Source organism: Microcaecilia unicolor, chromosome 2, assembly GCF_901765095.1.
Source record: "Microcaecilia unicolor chromosome 2, aMicUni1.1, whole genome shotgun sequence".
NCBI classification, from domain to species: Eukaryota; Metazoa; Chordata; class Amphibia; order Gymnophiona; family Siphonopidae; genus Microcaecilia; species Microcaecilia unicolor.
In genome coordinates, this window is record NC_044032.1 from 252,479,818 (window position 1) to 252,497,531 (window position 17,714).

Consider the following 17,714-nt stretch of genomic DNA (forward strand, 5'->3'; position numbering starts at 1 on the left):
GAAAATTGGGTGGTGCAGCAGAACGCATGCATCAAAAAGTAGTTCAGCTCTTTTTTTAATGGAATCTGAGCTGCTGGAAGAACCTGTTTCGGTGCTTACCTCTTCATCGTCCCGCACAACACTTTGTTTGGCACGGGCAATGATGACTTCCAACTCATGGAAGCGCCGCTCCATTTCCTGTAGTCTGGTGCGGGCTTGCTGCTGCTCCCGCCGGATGCGCTCCAAAAGCTTCTTGCCATGCTCTTCTGCCACACATGGGCTCTGTTGCCACTGCTGGATGCGCTGTGGCAGAATCTCATAGATGCGGCTGTGAGGTTTGGGAGAGCGGAGGAAAAGGGGATCAAGTCAAGAGGGTAAACTGCAGCACCCACACTCCCTTTAAAGTTCTAATACGGAGAAAATGATATCACATGTATTTATTTATAGTAACATAGTAGATGACGGCAGAAAAAGACCTGCACGATCCATCCAGTCTGCCCAACAAGATAACTCATATGTGCTACTTTTTGTGTATACCCTACTTTGATTTGTACCTGTGCTCTTCAGGGCACAGACCGTATAAGTCTGCCCAGCACTATCCCTGCCTCCCACCACTGGCTCTGGCACAGACCATATAAGTTTGCCCAGCACTATCCCCGCCCCCCAACCACCAGCCTCGCCTCCCGATCTTGACTAAGCTTATTTAAAAGCTTTATATTCCCTCTTCTTTGGCAGATCCCAGTCAAGATAGCTTACAAAATTAGTAAAATATATCAATTAAAACATCAGATAGAGTGGTATCATATATGCTGTTACACCAAACTAAAATTGGATTCATGAGCAGTCCGAGACTACGTGTAATCGTTATGGAATAAGTTTATTGAATTAATGAGTTAAGTTATAGATTAATGTTTTATACACTCTACAGAGAAATTTCAAATCCGTGAAACAATGGATGTGAAATGCTGACAGTATCAGAGGAGAAAATCCAAGATATCAAACATGTCCTGCCTCCATATTTATTTAACACATTTATACCCCACATTTTCCCACCAATAGTAGGCTCAATGTGGCTTACAAAACCGTAGAGCAAACTACAGTTCAATTAAACAACATAACAATGTAATATAGTTCAGTAAAATAACATAATAAAAACAACAAAATGAATATTGTTACAGATGATTAATATCGAGATTGTTGTTTTCCCAGAGTTCCGGGTATGACTCCTAATGTTTTTTTTCCTCTGAAATGATTCCTCTTAATATATTAATTCAAAAGGAGTGAAGCCTGTGAAACTGGGATTACTTAAATCAGCGGGAATTGGATTGGAGATTCAAGGGTTTGTATTGTTAAACAATTTCTGGGTTTAAAAGGGAAAAAAATGAAATCAGGTGTATTACTTTCACTAATATTGGACAATAAGTATGTTTCCAATGAAATTGATGGACTATGCACCGTTATGGTCTTGAAGAAACCAACCAGATGATCAATGTGGAATAATGATTTAGATAAATAATAACTGGGGATAATCGGGTTAATACCACGTTTTCTTTGTTTGCTGTTGTTTAAATTGATCTCCTTGTCTTGTTTCACTCTCCCTATTTATTTTGTGGTCTAAGAAAGAGAAAGATTGTATAAAATCCATTTATCTTGTTGAGATTGTTTTCTTCTAATATTGTTTTAATGTACAATCATCTCTGCTTTACTGTTTTGCAAGTGATCCTTGTAAAATGAAAAAATTATAAATAAATGATTAAAAAAATATAATAATAAAAAAAAATAACATAATAATGTAATAAAAAAATAGCAAACTTATAGGTATCATAAAGAACAACAGAGATAATAAGAGTGAATAATAAAGGTAAGGGTCCTTGGAATTTGCTGTAACAGGAAGAGGTAAATTAAGTTGAGTTATGAAGGTAAGCCTTCTTAAACAGGGTAGTCTTCAGTAATTTCCTGAAATTTAGGTGGTTCTGAGTTAATGTTAAGATTTTAGGTAGTGCATTCCATAACTGTACTCCTATGAAGGAGAAGCTGGATGAGTAGGTAGACTTGTATTTGAGGCCGTTGCAGTCTGGATAGAGTAAATTTAGGTAGGATCGGGAAGAACTGGAACTGTTTCTGGGTGGAAGGTCAATTAGATTAAGCATGTATCCAGGAACTTCTCCATAAATAATCCTGTGAACCAAGGTGCAAACCATATAACCAATGCAAACATATAACCAATGTAGGCCCCTCAACTGCCAACGTGGGAGGGCAACGCAAACTACGCCTTGCTATGAGTTCTTCCAAATGCTGTAGTTTTTTTTTTTTTTTTTTTTGCAAAATACTAAACGAAGGAACTGGACACATAGCAAACCAAACTAAGCAACTGGAAGAAAAAGAAAAGCCACGTTGAAACATACAGATTAATCCAAGCCTCTGGATTAATCTGTTGGGATTAATGGAAAGAAAATTATCAGGTAAGGCCTAATTTTACCTTCCACAGTGTCCCACAGATCAATCCAAAGACTTGTGGGATGTACCCAAGCAATCCTCAAGTAGGGCAGGACACTGCAACTCCAGCAGTCAGGACTGAAGCTCCAAATGCTGCGTCCTCATGTGCCGCCACGTCCAGCCGATAATTCTTAGAGAAGGTATGCACTGAAAACTAAGCTGCCGATCAGCAAATCACATCCAAAGAAAATAAGTTGGATTTGGCGAAAGAAGTCGCTTGCATCCTGGAGGAATGCGCCCTCACCCACAATGGTGGAGACTTCCCCATGGAGAGGTATACCAATGAAATTGCTTCCCTTAGCCAGTGGGCTACCATGGCTTACGAGAATAGATTCCCTTTCTTGGGACCAGCAAACAGGACGAAAAGGTGATCAGAATGACAGAATCAATTTGGGACTTCCAGGTAGTGGAGAATAATTCACCGCACATCGAGGCACCGCAGGACCCGGAACTCAGACGGATAATCCTCTCGCCGCGCCGAAAGGCCACGAGAAAGTGCTGCCGATTCAAATGAAAATGAGACACTACCTTAAGCAGAAATGACGGAACTCTCCGAATAGAAACCCCTGCTTCCATGAAACGGAGAAAGGGATCCCTGCAAGACAAGGCCTGCAGCTCCGACTCTCGCCTAGCCAAAGCGATGGCCACCAAAAATACTGTCTTCAACGTAAGATCTTTCAAGGATAAATGGTCTAAAGGCTCAAAGGGAGGTCTCTGTAATGCGCGCAGGACCAGATTGAGATTCCAAGCTGGAACAACGGGAAGGCAAGGTGGGCACAAGTGGTTCACCCCCTCAGAGGAAGCAGATGACATCTGGGTGAGCCGCCAGAGAGGAGCCCTGAAGGTGCCTCGGAAAACAGGTCAAAGCCGCCACCTGAACTTTCAAAGAGATCAGGGAAAGAGACTTATCAAGGCCATCTTGCAAAAAGGCCAGAATGGATGTCACCGATGCTGAAGACGCAGACAGGCCTGCCACAGAGCACCAAGCCTCAAAGGTCCGCCAGACTCACACATAGGCCGTCAAAGTAGAACGCTTCCATGCCTATAGCATAGTGGTAATTATCCTGTCTGGGTAACCCTTACTCTTCAACCGCGTGCTCTCAAGAGCCAAGCCAAGATCAAAGGAGGAGGGATCTTCTATGGCGATCTACCCCTGCCTCAGAAGGCTACAGAGGGCTGTTGTCCAACAGGCAGATCATATCTGCTTACCACGGATGCCCGGGACAATCCGGGGCCACCAGAATAACTGGATCCAGATGCTGCACAATGCGTCCCACAATTTGGCCCATCATGGGCCATGGTGGGAACACAGAGAAGGGACATCTATGCCTTCCAAGCTGAGCTCTTTGCCCCTGCTGAAGAAGAGGCACCTTGGCATTGGCCCTCCGGACCATAAGATACTGCTGGAACTCCCCAGCACTCCATGATCTGAGCAAATGCCCGACTCGAAAGCTCCCATTCCCCCAGGCCCAATGAGTGGCAACTGAGAAAGTCTGCTTAGAGATCCCACAATGTGCACTGCCGAGAGGAGGGAAGGATGTTTCTCCATCCAGAGACAGAGGAGAAATGCTTCTTTCGCTAGCGAAATGCGCTTGGTGCCCCCTTGCCTGCTGACATATGCTACCTCCGTAGCACTGTCTGAGAGGACATGGACCGGCTATCCCTAAATAAGAAGCAGAAAGTCCCGAAGCACCAACTGATTGCATGCAGTTCCAACCGGCTGATTATTCAGGACTCCTCCACTGGGGACCAAGTCCCTTGAGCTATCCAACCTAGACAATTGCCCCCCCCCTGCCCGACAGGCTAGTATCCGTGGTTACTACCACCCAGGCTGGGGCTGCCAGGGGGTATGCCCTTCTGGAGACTCTCCGGGCTTAACCACCAACGCATGGCAAACTAGGTGTGGATCTTGCCAGGTACTTGTAACCTGGATTGGCCACTCTTGGAGACAGGATGCACCGCAAACCGGAAGAAATGCTGGTGAGAAGGCCAAATAGGAATGTGCAAATAGGTCTCCTTGATGTAAAGAGAGGTCAGGAACTCCCCTGGCTGAACCGCCGTGATGATCGAACACAAGGTTTCCATCCAAAAATGATGGACCCACAGTGCCCTGTTCATGACTTTGAGATGAGCATGGGGCAGGAAGCCTGTCCTTCTTGAGCACTACGAAGTAAATGGAGTAGCGGCCAAGGCAGCGCTCTGACGGCGGCATGGGTAAAACCGTCCATCAGGCGGACCAAGGCCTCGGCCTCTCGGACTGACACCACTTTGGTGGAGGCTTTGCAAGGTGACTCCTTGAAAAAATCTGCCACAGGACAAGCAAGTTTGTAAAAAGTGCCGGATGACCTCCAAGACCCATTCGTCTAAAGTAACCCTGGTCCATTCCCCTAGAAAACAGGACAGCCGTCCCCCTATCACTGGCAGGGGATGGGCCAGGGCTCCATCACTGGAACCTTGCAGCAGGCGCTGGTCAAGAGGAGGAGCTGGCTGTGCACCGCTCCCCCCCCCGAAGGAGCTGCTGCTTCTGCTGAAAGCGAGATCTCTGAAAGGAGCTGGAACGGTCTAGACAATAACGCTTCGCTTTCTGGAAAAGGGGAGCGGGATAAACCCATTTGAAAACTGGCCTTAGGCTTATCCTCGAGCAGACGCTGTCCTTTAGAGTCACCAAGATCCTTAACAATCTTTTCCAACTCCTCCCCAAAAAGCAGCTTACCCCGAAAAGGCAACTGTGCCAGGCGAGACTTGGAAGCCATATCAGCTGCCCCAGTGCCGCAGCCAAAGCCACTGGCAAGCTATTACCGCCAAGAAAAATTCTTTGGCCGATGCTCGGAGGAGATCATAAAGAAGGTCATCCAAATACGGTAGGCCAGCCTCCAGAGATGGCAAGAAGCTAACCAGCTCATCCGCCAAAGCAGCTTTCTGCACCCAAGAGAGATGCTTGGGCTACACAAAACCACAAACCAATGCCTGGAGGCACGAGGCCATCAGTTTGAAGGACATTTTAAGGGAAGATTTCAATTTCCGGTCCTGGTTATCTTTAAGGGCCGTGCCGCCCTTCATGTGCAAAGTGGTCTTCTTAGTGACCACCGTAATTAAGGAATCCACTGCAAGGACTCAAACTCCTCTGTCGGCAGCGGATAAAGGCACTACATGGCCCCCGCCACCCACAAACTCGAATTCGACATTCCCATTGAGCCAACATGACGACCTTCATAGCCTCATGAATATGAAAAGTCTTGTGGGGGGGCTCTTAATCGCTGACATAATGGACAGGGAGGAAGGGACCGCAGACTAAGATTCCAGGAAGGAGATATCCAGGACCTCAAGAGCCCGGACAGTAAGGGTTGGATGCTCCTCTTTCCTAAAGGGCCATGCTGCCATGGGGTCAACCCTCTCCGTGGGGTCATCCCATGCGCTGCTGTCGACAGCCGAGAACAACTCTATTTTTTTTTTTTTAAACTGGTGAAGAGGCTCTACAGCAAGCCTTGCCGTCTCTTTTGTTTTTTTGTTGTTGTTTTTGTTTGGAGGCAGGAGAGAGACTGAAGCCAGACATCCGGGCACACAACCCAGTCAATCACAGGGGGCCCGGCAGATGGGAGGAAAGGGAAGGACCTGGTGCCACCAAGTGTACCCTATCTCCCAGGAGGGAGACCTCAACCCCAAGAAAGGCTCAACTCAATCCGGGTGCCTAATCCATTCAGAGCGGCACAGGTATGACCCTCCACTTGCTAGATAGAGAGAATACAATACTGAGATTAAGGTGGCTGCACGTGACCACATATATCAAACCTCTGAAGTTCTCTCTATCTCCACCTGCTGGCAGATGGACATAACCCATGAGTCTCTGGATTGATCTGTGGGATGCTATGGAATACATAGCTTGATTAAAGACAATTTAGCATAACAATAAAAAGGAGGTATTTCTGACCTGGGTTTGACAGCTAAGCTAGTTAAGTTGTGCCAAGTTCAGAGCTTTGTCAGAGATCTTTTCCTCCTAATTTAAAACACTGCAAAGTTTCTTTCAAGTGGAAAATTTCTGCTACTATTGTTGATATAGCAACCAAACAAAAGCTCTGCTTGATCAGAGAGAAAACCATGCACACAAATACACGTTCTTGAACCATTTCCACAGCTTTCCCCTTCTCTGAGACTTGTACACATGAAGGCATGGGCAGGTTATCTGCATGGAGAGGCAGCTACTACCCTAAACAGCTTACTGGGTAGACTGGATGGGCCATTTTCTGTCTTTACCTGTTGGTATCTACTATGGGGTTGATATTCAATGTGATTTAACCAGCCAGAAACAGCTCCTGAATGGATTAAATCGCCTGTTTGAGGTTAACTGGTCATTTTCAGCAGCACTTAACTAAACTGCAAACTGGCTATTTTGGGGGGGCGTTCCAGAGTGAAGTCGCACTTGGCCAGTTGAGTGCCGATATTCACACTTAATTGGCCAGGTTAACCGCATAAACAGGATCACATAAAAGTCAGTCCTATCATTATATGGTAACTCATAACCAGTTATGTATGTTAGCTCTGCAAAACTGGATATTCAATGTTGAAGCCCCGACTATACAGGAATAACACCTGCGGCAGTAAGCAAAATGCTGAGCAACGTCAGCTAAATATCAACCCCTATGTTCTTATGTTATGCATAAACACATACAGATGTTCACATGGGATTACACACCTCTACCCCAAACCACCTGCATGTACACACAGGCTTTTCCCCTCCCCTCTTACTTGGCCGCCAGTTTCATGCCACAGTCATCGGAGCAGTACTTGGAAGCAGCACGGGCGGGCTGGATACAAGTGGGGCCCAGGCACTGGCGAGAGGAGGTCATGTCCCTACTTTCCACTCGCTCTGAGTGCCGGCTTTTCTCTCGGTGCTTCTGCTTTTGCTTGTGTCGCCTGTACTTCTCCTCTTTCTGAAGTGAGGCAGAAAGGACAGGGAAAAATGGCAGTTAGGTTGAGTTCTCTGAATAGAAGCACTACAAATGCCTGTCTATCCTACTGATCTATAGCAGCATTGGAAATCTCCAACCTTAAACACCATTACAAACAAGGTATCACCACAGACAACACTATCATTATAGTGGGATGATTTGCAATGTTATCACCACCTACACATAACCATCTGTCTCTTCATTTTAGTATTCGGCTTTCAAAACATTTTAAATTGGATTCACAACTGAATTTTTTTTTTTTTGGGAGGGGGGGGGGGGGGGGGAAGAGGGCACTGAAAAAGAAAAATTAGGTCTTACCAAATAATTTTCTTTCCATTAGTTCTTCCTACTATTTCAGAACCTGTGGTATAGTTGTGCCCATCAACCAGCAGGAGGAGATGGAGAACTGAAATGTCTTTCAGTTCTCTATTGGCATCCAATCACAGATGGGAGGAAAGGGAGGGACCTGGTGCATCTCTCTTGGCATCCAATTCAGCTCCTCAGTATTTACATAGATAAGAAGTAAGGAGAAACTCAGAATAAACACAACAACCTTAAACAACTCACTAACCTAACACTAACCAGATGAGCAAACGAGTGGATCTATCTCATCTCTGGACAACTTATAGAGAACAAGAGATATGCACGAAGCACCATGCAAGGTGACAGTCATTATTTGACCCATTACTTCAAACGCACTACACATCTCAGAATCCTCGGGCAGGCCTATGAAATAGTGGGAAGGACTAATGGAAAGAAAATCATCATCAGGTAAGAGCTAATTTCTCCTTCCATTACGTAGCTACCCACTATTCAAGAACTTGTGGGCTGTTTAAAATCAATCCCTAGAGCGGGTGGGATACTGGTGCTGCTGCCCTGAGGACCAAAGCTCCAAAACTAGCTTCTGAGTGTGCCACGTCTACCCTATAGTGCTTGGCAAAGATATGCTGCATCAACCACATTGCTGCCTTGCAAATATCCGTGTTGAATGAGCCCAAAAGATCTGAGCAGCCTGCTTTCCCACAAGCAAATACTCTCCTTCAGTCATCTAGCAAGTCATCTAGCAATTATGGGCTTGAAAGCCATAAGGCCAAACCTCTGTTTATCAAAAAGCACAAACAAACTGTCTGAGTTGAGAAACTCATTTGTACTTCCAGATACCTAATAGGAACATAAGAATAGACATACTGGGTCAGATCAATGGTCCCATCTAGCCCAGTATCCTGTTTCCAACAGTAGCCAATCCAGGTCACAAGTATCTAGCAGAAACCCAAACAGGAGCAACATTTCATGCTACCAATCCCAGGGCAAGCTGTGGCTTCCCCATGTCTATCTCAAGCCACATCCTCTAGCAATGAGTTCCAGAGCTTAACTATTCATTGAGTGAAAAAAAAACATTCCTCCTATTTGTTTTAAAAGTATTTCCATGTAACTTCATTGAGTGTCCCCCTAGTCTTTGTACTTTTTGAAAGAGTGAAATCAAACAAAAAAAAAAACCCCCGATTCACTTTTGACAGTTCTACACCACTCAGTATTTTGTAGACCTCAATCATATCTTCCCACAGCCGTCTCGTTTCAAAGCTGAAGAGACCTAACCTCTTTAGCCTTTCCTCATATGAGAGGAAAAGGGGGAAAGGGTTTTACATTATGGAAACTAGTTAATAAAGACAGTGTGAATTAAAAAAAAAAAACCTTTATCAAACCTACAAATTTCTCTTTTATCCCCAATCTTTAAATCATCAAGCAGAGAGCAAAAATAATGTTCTCTTACCCAGAGAAATGTCCTCTTCTCTCAGAACTTCTCAGAAAGGACTCTAAGCACATCAAGAAGTTTCAAGGAAGAATAATGGGCCTCTTTGTCCTCTATGCGAAAGGATGGAAGCTACACAAGTTGGTGGAGATGAAATGCTGATATCACTTTCGGAAGAAAGGCAGGAGTCATGCATGAAGGAATATCCATACCTCCAAAAAGCAAAGAAACGGATACTGACAAGAGAGAGCATGAAGCTCCAAAACCCTATGTGCTGAATCAACAGCCACCAAGAACATTAGAATATGACCTTTTAAGGTGACCTTCTGGCGTGGCTCAAAGGAGGCTTCTGAAGAGCCCAAAGGACTAAATTAAGATTCCACTCTGGACATGGTTTACGAAAGGGAGGCTGCAAGTGAGCCACAAGAGACGTCTTCTATAGTCGGCCCCTGAAACAGGCTAAAGCTGCAACCTGAACTTTTAGAGAACCCAACGTCAATTCTTTCTAAAGGCCTTCCTGGAGAAACAACAGGATGTGGGTGATCTGAGCAGAGAAGGGCGCTTAAACACCAGACCTCGAACATCCACACCCTCACATATGCCATGGATGTAGACCCATTTCCTAACCTGAAGCAAGGTAGCAATGACCAAATCAGAATAACCATAAGACCAAAGCGGAACGGATCCTCCATGAACACCAGACCTTGCTTCAGTAGGCTGTGTACCTGTGGAAGACGAAGAGGACCCCCAACCAGCAGCTGAATCAAGTCCAAGTACCACGGCTAATCCGGGGCTTCAAGAATTATTTGACTCCAGTGCAATGTGATCCTATTCAACACATGGCCTACCATTGACCAAGGAGGAAAGACATACAGTAGATGAGTCTCCAGCCAGGAATGCAGTAGGGCATCAAGCCTGGTTCTTTCCAACAGCTGAAGAACTTGGGCACTTTGGCATTTCTTTTTGTCACCATCAAGTCCAAAAGCAGAGAATCCCATTGGCCCACTATCAGCTGAAAACCCTGCCTGGATAGTTCCCATTCTCCCAGATCCAAGAAATGCCTGCGAGAAAAGTTCACCTCCACATTCAAGGACCCAGCAATATGAGCTGCCAACAAGCAGAGAAGACATTTCTCCACCCAATTCCTTTACCCCACCTTGCTTATTGATATAAGCCACCACTGTTGAATTGTTGGAGAAAATTCAGACTGGGGCCCCTGTCAGAAAGGGCGCAAAGTCGCCTAAGGCATTCCACAATGCCCTGAGCTCCAAGCAATTTAAATCGACCACTGAGACTCCTCTTCCATGTTCTAGATGGAACTTGTAATGAGCTCCCCAATCTAATTTGCTGGCATCCACTGCCACAGGAACCTCCTATTGTGTTGTTATCAGAAAGGGAGCTCTGCTGGTCAGATTCCTGGGTGACAACCACAACTGCATACTCCATCTGGTAACCAGTGTCCAAGGACAATGATGGTCGCATTTCTGACTCCGGAGACCAGTGGATGAGAAGATATTCCTTTAATAGCCCTTGCCCATAGCACCACTTCCATTGCCACAGTCATTGACCCCAGAACCTGTATATAGTCCCACAACCTGGGCTTGCCTTGACTGAGGAGAGGATGAATCTGTTGAACCAGCTTTGACCTCTTGCGCTCTGTGAGGAAGATCCTCTCCCGTGCTGTGTCAAACAGAATGCCCAGATACTCCAGCATCTGCAACGGAGTTAGTCTGCTCTTCTCGAAATTGATCACCCAACCCAATGACTGCCGAAGATGGACAAGAACGATACACAAATGAGCAAGTTGACATACAGGTCAGTGCCAATTCCCTGGCACCGAAGGAAGGCTGCCACCACCACCATAACCTTGGTAAAAGTTCTTGGAGCCAAACCCTGAACTGGAAATGACGGCCCCAGCACCACAAAATGTAAAAACCTCTGATGAGATTGAAGGCAGTGAGAAATTCTCTAACTTGAACGGAGGCTCTAACTGCTCTTAGTGTTTCCATGCCAAAGCAGGACACTCGGAGTCAGTGGTTTAGACCTTTGAGATCTACAACAGGATGATAGGTGCCTTCCTTCTTTGGGACAATGAAGCAGATGGAGTATTTGCTTTGTCCTTGTTCAGCCCAGGAAACTGGAAAAATGACCCAGAGTACCAGCAAGGAATCTACAGTGGCCTGAAACTCTACTGCCTTGGTTCCCTTTTGACAAGGAGACTCCAAGAATACAGGAGCGACTCAGTGAGAGAACTCCAATTTGTAACCTGTAAGAATATTCAAAACCCACTGGTCTGATGTGATTTTGGCCTACTCCTCCTGAAACTCCTCTCACCAGAGGAAGAGAAGAGTGGACCAGCCTTGCATCACTGCGAAGCTCTGGAGGCATTGGGCGCGCTAGGTAACCGAGAGGAGGACTTCCTGCCTGCATGAAAGGAAGACTGGTGTGCCTGAAAGTAAAACTTCTGCCCATATTGCTGATGACCAGGCTGATACCGTCTGTTGTCTCGAAATCGAGAGCCCCCTGAAGACGACCAGAGGCTTCCATGTTTTCCTCTGGCAATTGCTGTGGCTTAGTTTTTCCTAGTTCTTTCAAGTTACTGAGATCTTCTCCAAATAGCCACTTGCCCTGAAAGGGCAATTTAACTAGATGTGTCTGCTGCCCAATGTCGCAACCAGAGTTGCTGATGTGCTGTGACAGCCAAAGACATACTGCAGGCCAAACCCACTTCCAGCTGGACGTTATACACCTGTCATGTCGCCAACTGCTGATTGCACTTCAGGCATGCTCTTGCCACGAACAAGCTGCACGCTGTCGTTTGAAGGCCCAAAGAGGCTACTTGAAAGGCTTGGTTCAGCAAGCCTAGTTTCCTATCCTGTAGGTCTTTTAGGGCAACGTTCCCTTCCACTGACAAGGTGGTCTTCTTAGTCATCGCCGTAACCAGGGAGCCCACCCTGGGAAGCTGCAATTTATCTTTCTTCTTTGGAACTAACAGGTAGAGGTGAGCCATTGCTCTTCCCACTCTCAGCCCCACGTCCAGCTAGACCAATCCTGCTGTAATCAGGTCCTGAATGTCTGGATGCATTGGGAAGGCCTTAGAAGGACCTCTAAGCCCCCACATGATCTATGAAGATGGAACTCCCGAAGCCAAAGCAGTAGGTTTCTCAATGGAAAGCACCACTAGCGCCTCAGAAATAAGAGTACCGAGCTCCTCTTTATGAAAACAACCTCAGTACTTTTGGATCATTTCCCTCCTCTAATGGCTCCTTCAATGATGGCTCCTCTCAATACACAAGAGGCCATTTTAGATAAGGAGGGAGAAGTAGAGATAGTCTCATCTGCCCACTCCTGGAGGTCTGAATGAGCTCTCTTAGGAACTAGAGGGGCAGCTGGGCAAGAAACTGAAGAACTTTGCAGTAGCTCTGGCTGTCCCTACTCCAGTAAACAGGCCTGGTGTAAGAGTAATATAAATTCCAGAGAAAACAAAGATCCTGATGCAGCTGAATGCTCTGTCAAGCCCCGAGGATGTAACATGATGGCTGTATTCTGTGCGTGATCAGCCAGTTGGCACCCAACAAAATGGAACCCATTTCCACACTCTCCTGCATTAAACTGCACACCAGCCCTGCCAGAGAGCCTGAAGACCCTGGAATATTCGAATGTTGCACCGAATCTTAAGATATGCTTCCACCGACCATTTCCTCCTTGTCCCGTGGGATTCCCGGCTTGCAGCTCTGCAATGCAAATGGGTCCCACAGCAAGAACACCATTTAACCCCGATTGTCACCAGTGTGGCATGTGTTCCAAGCGGTGAGTCAGGATCCCTCTCCTGCACCAAGTAGAACTTGCAGCTCTTCAAGCGGTTCTGAATCAAACTTTAGTCAGACTTACCATTGCTGGCTGCTCCCCTCAAACAGTCTCCACAAGTCTTAACATTGATGATATAAGGCTCAGGACTGATACTCTGTCCCTCACTCTCCAGAAAACCTCTTTCTTTCCCCTTTCTTTTTTTTCTTAAGGTTATTGTGCTGGAAAAGGAGAGCTCCACAGGAAACAGGGGAGAGGTGAAAGGAGGGAAGAAGTAAATTCGCGAAGCACAATAGACAAGGATCTGAAGACCTCCAGATATGACTCTGCAGACTCAAGCCACCCGTAAAGCGCTACTAGGGACCAGTTGACCAACTGGACCAGGAGCACATCACTTAGAACCAGAGGATGAAAGTGTGTCAATTCACCCTCTGGAGACAGAAAATACTGAAGAGCTGGACTGGATGCTAAGAGAGAAATGTCTCAGCTCAGTTTTCAATTCTCTATCTCCACCTGCTGGTTGATGGATACAACTATCCCACAGGTTCTGGAATAGTGGGAAGCTATGTAATGGAATGGCTGCCTCTACTCCAAAACGTATCCATGGAGTAATAGCACTATATACTGGTCACCTGGCAGATGCACCCACATTTCCCACAAATTTCCTTTCTAACCTCCATATGTTGATATAGGAATAGACCAGGCTTGTCCAACCTTTTTCTATCAGGGGCCACATTTATATATTATAACATTTGGAAGCAAAAACACACGTGCATGCACACTCATGCTCTCTGAGAATCACATACTCTTGTGCACTAAGAGAACACCCAGAACTAAATTTTAATTACACATTATTTATTTCCTTGTAAAAATTATGCCCATTCTAGATGGTATACAATAAAACTGAACGAAATACAAAATAAAATTCAAAATATAACATGGTCCAGCACCTTTCTCTCCCTCTCCCTTCCCCCCACCCAATGATCCAGCAATCTCTCCTCTTCTCTTCTTTCCCTTCCGCTCCCAAATTCAACATCCCTCCTAACCAGGTCAAATGTCCTTCTCTTCCTCCCACCCACCTTCCCTGAGTCCAGCATCTCTCACTGCCTCCTGTTAGTTTAACTGAGACTAGCATGTAAATCCTTCAGCACTATGCTGTCAGTATAGCCAGTCCACCGATTCAGCTTTCACTATGTGTGAAAAAACACTCATCTTAAAAAAAGTGTCTCATATCTCTGATCTTGAAACTACTCAAACACTGTAGAAAGAGCTGCACTTATTGGAGCCTTGACCAGGCACCAAGTGCCACACATTGCTCCAATAATACTTTCCTTCAAAAAGTTAAAAATTTCTTAGACAGATTCCAAGCCACAGGAAGCTGCTGCATCACATGTACCAGTTCTGCTCTTTATCAAGTTAAAAAAAATAGTGAAACTGCTAACTTTATAACATTTTCCCACAAAAAGTAAAAACAGAATATATTTTGTGAACACCTTAACAGGTGCAATTACATCAACCTCCGTTCCACCCTCCCCTGCCAGAGTCAGCAGAACTAATTCATTTATATTTTGGTTGACCTCACCAGACTTCAGTTGTAAGTTCCTCTGGCGGGATCCTCGTTTCCCTGCTGTGACTTCTCTAACTGTGAGCTTGAAAAGTTTGGATTGGTCCACGATTTCAAGTCTTGCAAGACTTGATACCGCGAGACCAACCCAAACTTCTGGCACTGCGCAACTCAAGCTTGTAGTTAGAGGAGTCACAGCAGGGAAGCAGGGATCCCGCTGGAGGTATGCGTTTCCATCCAGCTTCTGCAGTCCAGAAAAATGAAGTTGGCAGGCCAAATTTTGGCCTGTGAGCCATGGATTGCACAAGCCTGGAATAGACCAATTTAATTTAGAGAGTCATGCCCTGTTCCAGTCTTCAAACGTGAGGGGCTGAAAAGCAAAAACTCTTTTCACAATGAGGTCATGGCGCAGCCTACCTTTTTCTCAGACTTCTTCTCCCGCCTCTTGACATGTTTGACCTTTATGGCTCGCTTGCGCAGCACAGGATCAAGGAAAGGTGTGTCATCTGGGTCACTCAGCCAGGGCTATGGAGACAAAATGGAGAGATACAAACAATGAAAAAGAAAGCTGAGTTGAAGGAGAAACATGGAAGAATTTCTCCAACTCTTTATATGATCTCAGGTGAGTCACTAATTCCCTGTACCTTGGGCCCTGATGCTCAGAAGCAAATATGGGCGCTAGAAAACCATTAGTGCCAGACTACTGCACGCATTTGCTACTGCAGAATGCACAAACAGCTCTAGAGTGGAGAACGAGCTCGCCGATGGATACCGCAAATATAATGCAGACACCATTTAAATTAGGCAATTTGATATTCCCTCTGATGCTCAATAAAGAGTGCCTGTAACAAGGGCCCCCCTAACACCAAGAATCAGAGCTGGTGTTAGATGTCTGAAGAGGCCATGCCTCTTTAAAAAGATGGCTCCAGCATACTGCACAAGTGTTTGAGGCAACAACACAGCATCCAAGATGCAAACTATTCATAGATTTCGCTTGAGATTTGAATTCTTATTGCAATAGAATCTTGTCATTATTAAATAATGGATAGAGTTTTTAGACAAGGATATAGGGCTGCCCTAGATTATTATAGGAAATAAAAGAAGAGAAAAAGAAATTGGGCTTTAGATGCTCAGAAAGAAATAGAGAAGCCCTTCAGCTGCACTTGCCGGCAGCTGTTCCTCCTCCGTCCCTCTTCTCCCTCTGGCGTTCTAGGCATGCACTCAAGAGCTATGCTTAACGCACAACTCTTGAGTGAATGTACCAGGTACAGTCCTCCTGCGGGAGTCCCTAATGCTCAACACTATGAGCACGCCTAAATTTGCATCTCATTAGCATTGAGCATTAGGAAGTTCCTTTGTCGCTGTTTGGAAAAGCGTCAGAGTTTTAAGCATGTGGCCCTCAGTTATATAATCTCCAGCTCTATCACTGACTTCACATTTGACCTTACATGAGTTACTTTTCAGGCAATTTTTAAGATAGCTTGTGATGTTTGTAGACCCATGAGCCTATGAAAACACTTTCAAAAGGGAAATCACATATGAGGTTCCCCTTTGAAAATTGAGCCTGTAGGGAGGCAGCAGATATAACGTAATTGTGTGCATTTGAATCTGCTTTGAAGCACATGTTCACATGCAGTTTCATTCCCTCAACCTCACCCTGATTTGGGCATTGATAATATCAATAAAGTTCTTCTTGATCACTATTTCCCCTAAACAGAGTTCAACGCAGTGTACAAGATGGAGAAATCCATCAGAAAGTTACAATAAAAATAAATCAATAATGGTATAAAATACAAGTAAAAAAAAAAAAAAAGACTAACAACCGTTCTGCTGCTGACTTTGATGAGGTTATGGTCGATCAAGAAAAGTAGATCTTCAACTTTTTCCTAAATTTCAGGTAATTTTGTTCAATCCTAACATGAAAAGGAAGAGAATTCCAAAAGGACACTCTGATGACTGAAATATTGTAGTGACCACTTTCAGAAAACACACTTTTCTAAAAAAGGGAAGAAGACATGATGAAAATCCAAACAATGTCATAAAAACTATATTTATCAGTATCTCAGAATTAGAACCATAAATAATCTAACATAACTGACAAGCTGCTTTGAATAAAATACAGTCACTCACAGCAAGCCAATGCAGTTTTGCAGTATAACCAGATATACTGGTGAACTTAAGTCTAAAAATTAGACTGTGGTATTTGAAAGTTGAAGCTTTCTTAAATATTTAGAAAGCAAACCTAAATAAAGAGCATTACAATAGTGCAAATGTGGCAGTTATCATTTGAACCATAAGTGTGAATGCATCCTGATTGAAAAATGATCTTATAAGCCACAGTTGTCTTAATTTAAAAGGCGTTTTCCTCCCAACCATTATTCAGCTGAATAAGTGCACAATATTATGTAAAAGGTAAAATTATGTATCATACCTGATAATTTTCTTTCCATTAATCATAGCTGATCAATCCATAGACTGGTGGGTTGTGTCCATCTACCAGCAGGTGGAGATAGAGAGCAATCCTTTTGCCTCCCTATATGTGGTCATGTGCTGCCGGAAACTCCTCAGTATGTCGATATCCAAGCTCCATCCGCAGGACTCAGCACTTAGAGAATTACACCCACGAAGGGACACTCTGCCCAGCTCACCACCACCGAAACGGGGGAGGGGAATTAACCCAGCTCATCCCCACACAAGTGGGGGAGGGGAATCCGTCCAGCTCATCCCCGCGGAGCGGGGGAGGGACACCACACCCGCCGATGCGGGGGGATCTGGCTTATCCTGCAACCGCAACCGCGGGAGGAGCTGACTGACTAACACCGCAGAAGCGGGAGGGGTACAAAACTGCCCTACTGCCGCACGAAGCGGGAGGGAGCGCCGGCAGAATTTAAGTCTCAATCCAGCCCCGTAAAACGGAGGGGAGAGGAATGCAGCAGCTCACTGTAACACAAATTCGTCTCAACTCTTGAAGAATTCATTGAAAAACTTGAACACGAAGTCCTCCTGAACAGGAACTGAAGACTAAACTTGAACCTGAAATGCAACCAGAATATAAACAGTACAGATATCTGGGAGGGGCTATGGATTGATCAGCTATGATTAATGGAAAGAAAATTATCAGGTATGATACATAATTTAACTTCCATATCATCATGCTGATCAATCCATAGAC

At 45.1% G+C, this 17,714-nt stretch overlaps 1 protein-coding gene across 3 annotated transcripts in view; it reads right to left on the reverse strand.

The window, feature by feature from the left end:
- CXXC1 (CXXC finger protein 1) overlaps positions 1-17,714 on the reverse strand; it is a 79,993-nt gene that overhangs the window by 45,524 nt on the left and 16,755 nt on the right. For all 3 annotated transcript variants that reach the window (XM_030193915.1, XM_030193913.1, XM_030193912.1), the window contains 3 exons: positions 14,960-15,067; positions 7,219-7,403; positions 100-307 (listed from right to left, as the gene is read on the reverse strand). In XM_030193915.1, the coding sequence (XP_030049775.1) occupies positions 100-307; positions 7,219-7,403; positions 14,960-15,067 (501 nt within the window). The remainder of the gene's footprint in view (positions 1-99; positions 308-7,218; positions 7,404-14,959; positions 15,068-17,714) is intronic.